Genomic DNA, 8,235 nt, shown 5'->3' on the forward strand with positions numbered 1-8,235 from the left:
TGGAATTGAATGGATGTCAGAGGGATGTAAAGTTGCTGGGTCTGAAGATACGGTCAAACTCATTGAGAATGAGCTCCACGGCCTGGTCTGGTAGACCATGTTGATGGCCATGTTAACATTGTCCCCTCCGACGCATCAGGGTGACCACACATGCCGATGTTCTGGGTCGACATCCCGGTTAGAGTCAGAATGTTCCATCACCCTGGGGAGGGAGGAGGAGAGGAAAGAGACAAAGAGACGTCACCCGGGGAGAGGGAGAGAGAAAGAGACAGAATGAGACGTCACCCTGCGGGAGGGAGGGAGAGAAAGAGACAGAATGACTCACCCTGGGAGGGAGGGAGAGAAAGAAGACAGAAAGAATGTCACCCCTGGGGAGGGGAGAGAGAAAGAGACAGAATGAGACGTCACCCTGGGGGGAGGGAGAGAGAAAAGAGACAGAATGAGACGTCACCCTGGGGGAGGGAGAGAAAAGAGACAGAATGAGACGTCCACCCTGGGGAGGGAGGGAGAGAAAAGAGACAGAATGAGACCGTCACCCTGGGGAGGGAGAGAGAGAAAGAGACCAGAATGAGACGTCACCCTGGGGAGGAGGGAGAGAAAGAACAGAATGTTCCATCACCCTGGGGAGGGAGGGAGAGAAAGAGTCAGAATGTCCATCACCCTGGGGGAGAGGGAGAGGAGAAAGTCAGATGTTCCATCACCCTGGGAGAGGAGGAGGAGAGAAAGAGACAGAAAGAAAGAGATTACTGCTTGTACAATACGGCTACAGGGTCTTTCTACAGCGAAGTAGCCTGACTCCTTCTGTGTCATTCCAGTGACCACCAATGACACACAGCTTCATCTCAGTGGTCACTGTTGAGAATCTGCTCGTCATTTTAATTATTCTTGTTGATTCACAGCAGCAGGACAGTGGCTACACTGGTGCTTATTTACGGGACATTGGTGTGTGCGCTGACCGGTGTTGTTTGTGTGTGTGTTGGAGACACATACACAGGAATGGTTAAGCCCAGCATGAGGCATTCTTTAAAAATTCCATTCCCACAGAGATCACAAGGGAGGGAAGGGAGAGGGAGGAGAAAAGGGACATGAGAGAGAAAGAGATGGGCAGAGGAATGAGGGGAGGAGGAGGAGAGGAAAGAGAGGAGGGAGGAGGTACAAGGAGAAGAGGAAGATGGTAATTATAGAGAGAGAAGAGATGGATTGATTTAAGGCGGCAGATGAGAAATGAGAAGCAGAGAAAGAGAAAGGGAGATAGGAAAGAGACAGAAAGACAGAGGAACACACTGGCACAGTAATACGAGAGACACACACTGGACAAAGCACCGCCAGTAGACAACGAGACACATGGCACAGACTCATACGAGACACACAACCGCCTGGCACAAACTCATACGAGACACACACTGGCGCACAGACACTCATAGAAGACCACAACTGGCACAGACTCAGAGACACACATGCACATAGCTCAGAAGACACACTGGCACAGACTCATACGAGACACACTGGCACAGACTATTTAGAAGACACACACTGGCACAGACTTATAGAAGACACACTGGACAGACTCATACGAGACACACAATCCACAGACCTCAAGACCACGGCACAGACTCATACGAGACCACACACTGGCACAGACTCATACGAGACACACACTGCACAGACTCATAGGACACACGCACAGACTCATACGAGACACACACTGGCACAGACTCATACGAGAACACACTGGCACAGACTCATACGAGACACACACTGGACAGACTCATACGAGACACACACTGGCACAGACTCATACGAGACACACACTGGCACAATCATACAACACACACGGCACAGACTCATAAAGACACACACTGGCAACAGACTCAGAAGACACACTGGCACAGACTCAGAAGACACACTGGCACAGACTCATAAGACACACGGCACAGACTCATAGAAGACACACTGGCACAGACTCATAAAGACACACTGGCACAGACTCATAGAAGACACACTGGCACAGACTCATACGAGACACACACTGGCACAGACTCATACGAACACATGGCACAGACCATACGAGACACACACTGGCACAGACCATACAGACACACACTGCAGCAGACTCATAAAGACACACTGGCACAGACTCATCGAGACACACACTGGCACAACTTCATAACGAGACCACACTGGCACAGACTCATACGAGACACACACTGGCACAGACTCATACGAGACACACACTGGCACAGACTCAGACGAGACACACTGGCACAACTCATAGAAGACAACACACTGGCACAGAAACTCATAGAGACACACACTGGCACAGACTACAGAAGACACACTGGCACAGACTCAGAAGACACACGGCACACTCATACACACACTGCACACTCATAGAAGACACACACTGGCACAGACTCATAGAAGACACACTGCACAGACTATAAGACACACTGGCAACAGACTCATACGAGACACACCACTGGCACAGACTCATACGAGACACACTGGCACAGACTCATACGAGACACACTGGCACAGACTCATACGAGACACACACTGGCACAGACTCATACGAGACACACCACTGGCACAGACTCATACAGACAACCAGCACTGCACCGACTCAGAAACACACACTGCACAGATCATAGAAGACACACTGGCACAGACTCATACGAGACCACACTGGCACAGATCTGCACAGAAGACACACACTGGCACAGACTCATAGAAGCACAGCACACATGAGACACAGGCCACAACTCATAAGAGACACAACACTGGCACAGACTCATACGAGACACACTGGCACAGACTCATAGAAGACACACTGGCACAGACTCATACGAGACACACTGGCACAGACTCATACGAGACACACACTGGCACAGACTCATAGGAGACACACTGGCACAAACATCAGACTCACGAACACAGTCATTATTTTAGACCTGGGGACAGCAACATTTAAGTAGCAGAGCAGTACATGAAAAGTGATATTATTTTGGTTAACTTCTTCAAAATCCTAAATCCTTCACTCTTTCAACCTTATTGTCCTCTCTCAAATATAACCCCCAGGTAGCCACAGCACTCGCTCACCAAGACTTCTTCACACTTTTCATTCACATGCTGGATGACAACTGCTTAGAACGAGGGTACCCCTCCCTCTAGTGGTCAGTCGTATTACATGCTGCATATTATTTTTCTCCAGACAGTAAAAGCTGATTCTTAAACAACAGATGTACAACTGAAGGACATTCAGAACAATTGAAAGATGGTGAAATGGAATAAGATTGGGTTTAGATGGGTCAAATGTTTGAGGGTACACTGGGTATTGTGACAGAGGGTGTTTTGAGGGTACACTGGGTATTGTGACAGAGGGTTTTTTGAGGGTACACTGGGTATTGTGACAGAGGGTGTTTTGAGGGAACACTGGGTATTGTGACAGGGGGTGTTTTGAGGGAACACTGGGTATTGTGACAGAGGGTGTTTTGAGGGTACACTGGGTATTGTGACAGGGGGTTAACCCTTGGAGGTGTGGTGTCTCGTACCGTTTGAGATGACTGAACATGAACCTCATGGTGTCTTGGTTGGGAGGAGGCATGCTCAGTACCAGAGACTTCAGACGGTCCACTTTATCCAGGTAGTCTGACATCTCTGGAACACACACACACAGTAGGACACACTCGGTACACTCCAGATCAGAATCTTCTAACTCTAGTTAGTTAGGTAGATAGGTAGATAGGTAGATAGGTAGATAGGTAGATAGGTAGATAGGTAGATAGGTAATTCGTTAGTGTGTTAGGTAGGTAGGCAGGTAATAGAAAGGGTCTATACTCACTGACGGTCTCTAAGATGTCTGTGAAGAAGCCGTAAGGAACCAGGGGTTCAGGAAGCTCTCTGAAGAACAGCTTCAGGGCTCCTGTGATGACATGGATGTCCTCCCACTCACTCTGTTCCAGGTTCAACTTCTCTATTGGTGGAGGGAGAGAGGGAGAGAGCGAGGGAGGGAGAGAGCGAGAGAGGGAGGGAGAGAGGGAGAGAGGGAGGGAGCGACATGTGTGAATTTTACTGTTAAAACTCCCTCAGTACTCTGATTGACAGGTCGGCCGGCAGGCTGGCAGGCTGGTAGCTGTAGCAGAAAGAAAGTGTCTGTGAAAGTGAAGCGATAGTCAGAGGGCGGAGAGAAAGGCAAAACACAATACGACCCTCCTGAACAATGTTTCTCAAAGTGTCACAGTTACATCTGTACACTCAATAACGGTGGTTCTTCAAGAGTTTGATTTAAGGTTCTATCTACTGTCCAAATTAGTATCACAAAACATTGGTCAGGTGAGCTGGGCTAAGGTGTTCCACAAAACACAAACTGCAGTACTCTGCTTAAACCACTGGGTGGCAGCAATGGACCGTGTAAAAGCACACATAGGCACTTGAATTTATAGTTTACTCAAACAGAAATATTTGATGCAAGGACAACACAATAGACACATGGAAAGCATCAAGACAAACAAACGTGTGTTTTTGCATGTATGGAGTGAGTACAGTGCACACAGATAGGCATTTGGATGAAAACTGTGAGCCATCTTGGTTCTACAGTCTCCATCTGTCTGTCTACCTTGTACCAACTCCGCAGGGAACATATAACGTCCGTCTGTAGTCACCGCTCGCTCTGCAAAAAACAACCAACAGTCATTTAGCCTACAAGGTCAAGCAGGTTGGAATCAGGTTACTCTCGTTCAGAGTGGAATCCTAAATTATGTCCATTATAAAGCACTCTGGGCTTAAAACAATTAAATGTGTAGTGTAGGATGCTTTTCAGAACATACCCCCTCCCTCCATCCCTTCCTCCTGCCTCCATCCCTTCCTCCTGCCTCCCTCTCTTCCTCCCGCCTCACTCCTCCCTCTCTTCATCCCTTCCTCCCTCCTTTCATACCTTCCCCCTTCATATCTCCCTCCCTCCTCCCTCTCTTCCTATCTCCCTCCCTCCTCCCTCTCTATCACCCTTCTCCCTCTTCATACCTTCTCCTTCATATCTCCTCCCTCCTCCCTCTTCAAACTCCCTTCCTTCCCTCCCTCTCTTCATCCTCCCTCTCCCTCCCTCTTCATACCTCCCTCCTTTCCTCCCTCTCCTCTTCTTACCCTCCCTCCTCTCTTCATACCTCCCTCCCTCTCTTCATACCTCCCTCCCTCTCTTTCATACCTCCCTCCCTCTCTTCATATCCCCTCTCTTCATACCCTCTCTCTCGTTCATACTCTCCTCATACCTCCCTCTCTCTTCATACCTTCCTCCCTCTCTTTCATACCTCCCTCCCTCTCTTCATACCTCCCTCCCTCCTCCCTCTCTTCATCCCTCCTCCCTCTCTTTATACCTCCCTCCCTTCATTCCTCCCGTACTCCCTCCCTCACCATGGTTGACTAAGAAGCGTAGTTTCTGGATGACCGCCAGGTTCCCACTCACTCTGTAGATACCGTCTGTCTCCAGCCCTGAACAACAACACACAGGTAGGACATGTAACCCTGGCAACAGCACACTGGAACTCCATGTAACCCTGGCAATAGCACACTGGAACTCCATGTAACCCTGGCAACAACCACAGATGGTTAAAACACTTAAAACCCATACAATCCATATCAATTATAAATCAATTCAATGTGATATAAATGTGCAGTAAACATTCTCCTCTCTTCCACAAAATATTTGTTTACCTACAGCCAAACTGTACCCACAGGGGAGTGAGTGCCAGAGGCTGTACTGTACCCACAGGGGAGTGAGTTCCAGAGGCTGTACTGTAAACACAGGGGAGTGAGTGCCAGAGGCTGTACTGTANAGTGAGTGCCAGAGGCTGTACTGTACCCACAGGGGAGTGAGTTCCAGAGGCTGTACTGTAAACACAGGGGAGTGAGTGCCAGAGGCTGTACTGTACCCACAGGGGAGTGAGTGCCAGAGGCTGTACTGTACCCATTGTTTTATGTTTATGGCTGTACCTCTCCTCTCCACAGCCTCAGTGCAGAGCCTGACGAAACGAGGCACGTTGTTCTTCTCTCTCTCACACAGCATCTCTAGATGACAGCCAAACACCTGGTCTATAAATCACAACAACAGCAGCATGTTTAAGAAGACTAAATATGATCTGGTCTAAAGAGATTTACAGTCAACACTCACAGAACTGTGATCTGAGGTCATGAGAGACACGGACACATTCATAGATACCACACTACTTCATTATTCAATGAAAACAAACACCAGAGAAATGTCAATGAACTGAATTGATCACCAGTTCCATGGAATTGAGCTGCCACTACTCTCAGAGGGTTGTGGCAGCTCAATTGATGGAAAGTGGTGTTGAGGGAAAAGCATAAGACATTAAAATTGGCATAAAACACACACACACATTTCTTTCCACAAGGCCAGGGTGTGAGACAGGGATGCAGCTTAAGCCCCACCCTCTTCAACATATATATCAATGAATTGGCGCGGGCACTAGAAAGAACAGTCTGCAGCACCCGGCCTCACCCTACTAGAATCTGAAGTCAAATGTCTACTGTTTGCTGATGATCTGGTGCTTCTGTCCCCAACCAAAGAGGGCCTACAGCAGCACCTAGATCTTCTGCACAGATTCTGTCAGACATGAGCCCTGACAGTAAATCTCAGTAAGACAAAAATAATGGTGTTCCAAAAAAGGTCCAGTTGCCAGGAACACGAATACAAATTCCATCTAGACACCGTTTCCCTAGAGCACACAAAAAACGATACATACCTCGGCCTAAACATCAGTGCCACAGGTAACTTCCACAAAGCTGTGAATAATCTGAGGCAAGAAGGGCCTTCTATGGCATCAAAAATAACATAAAAATCGACATATCAATTAAGATCTGGCAAAAAATACTTGAATCATTATAGAACCCATTCCCTTAATGGTTGTGAGATCTGGGTTCCGCTCACCAACCAAGAATTCACAAAATGGGACAAACACCAAGTTGAGACTCTGCATCCAGAATTCTGCAAAACTATCCTCAGTGTACTACGTAAAACACCAAATAATGCACGCAGAGCAAAATTAGGTTGATACCCGCTAATTCTCAAAAACCCAAACCTTCCATAACAAAGCCATCATCTACAGAGAGATGAACCTGGAGAAGAGTCCCCTAAGCAAGCTGGTCCTGGGGCTTTGTTCACAAACACAAACACACCCCACAGAGCCCCAGGATAGAAACACAATTAGACCCAACTAAATCAAGAAAAAAAGATAATTACTTAACACATTGGAAAGAATTTACATAAAAGCAGCAAACTAGAATGCTATTTGGCCCTAAACAGAGAGTACACAGTGGCAGAATACCTGACCACTGTGACTGAACCAAAATGAAGTGTAACGATTTTCGTCTTCGGATGAAGAGTAGTCATCGGACCAAAGCGCAACGTGGCAAGTGTTCATGTTATTTTTATTAGAACAGAAACACTAAACAAAATAACGAAGAGAGTGAAACGAAAACAAAACAGTCCTGTAAGGTGCAGCAACACAAAACAGAAAACAACTACCCACAACACCAACATGGACAATGGCACCCTAAATAGGCTCCCCAATCAGAGACAACGAGAAACAGCTGTCTCTGATTGGGAACCAACTCAGGCCACCATAAACCTACATACCCCTAGACCATACAAAATCCCCCTAGACAAGACAAAAACCCCTAGACAATACAAAAACTAAACAAACCACCCTTGTCACACCCTGACCTAACCAAAAGATAAAGAAAACAAATATAACTAAAGTCAGGGCGTGACATTAAGGAAATCTTTGACTATGTACAGACTCAGTGAGCATTGCCTTGCTATTGAGAAAGGACGCCGAAGGCAGACCTGGCTCTCAAGATAAGACAGGCTATGTGCACACTGCCCACAAAATGAAGTGGAAACTGAGATGCACTGAAAAAAATGTGTGACCTGTTGCCACAAGAAAATGTCAACCAGTGAAGAACAAACAGCATTGTAAACACAGCCCATATTTATGTTTATTTATTTTCCCTTTGTACTTTAACTATTTGTACATCGTTACAACACTGTATATAGACATATATACATATATTTTTTTTTTCTCACTTTTGTTTATTATCTATTTCAATTGTTTTGTCAATGTAAACACATGTTTCTCATGCCATTAAAGCCCCTTAAATTGAATTGAGAGAGAGAGAGAAATAGACAGAGATAGACAGAGACAGAGACAAAGAGAGAGA

General features: G+C 46.7%; 1 protein-coding gene across 1 annotated transcript in view; it reads right to left on the reverse strand.

Annotated features, from left to right (window-relative positions):
- The window catches only part of LOC111971099 (rho GTPase-activating protein 9-like), a 54,358-nt gene that overhangs the window by 6,352 nt on the left and 39,771 nt on the right, over positions 1–8,235 (reverse strand). Inside the window, exons 16-20 of the mRNA XM_070445876.1 lie at positions 5,986–6,084; positions 5,407–5,484; positions 4,616–4,669; positions 3,842–3,973; positions 3,552–3,657 (exon numbers count right to left, since the gene is read on the reverse strand). Coding sequence (XP_070301977.1) covers positions 3,552–3,657; positions 3,842–3,973; positions 4,616–4,669; positions 5,407–5,484; positions 5,986–6,084 — 469 coding nt within the window. The remainder of the gene's footprint in view (positions 1–3,551; positions 3,658–3,841; positions 3,974–4,615; positions 4,670–5,406; positions 5,485–5,985; positions 6,085–8,235) is intronic.

Source organism: Salvelinus sp. IW2-2015, linkage group LG12, assembly GCF_002910315.2.
Source record: "Salvelinus sp. IW2-2015 linkage group LG12, ASM291031v2, whole genome shotgun sequence".
Taxonomy (NCBI): Eukaryota; Metazoa; Chordata; class Actinopteri; order Salmoniformes; family Salmonidae; genus Salvelinus; species Salvelinus sp. IW2-2015.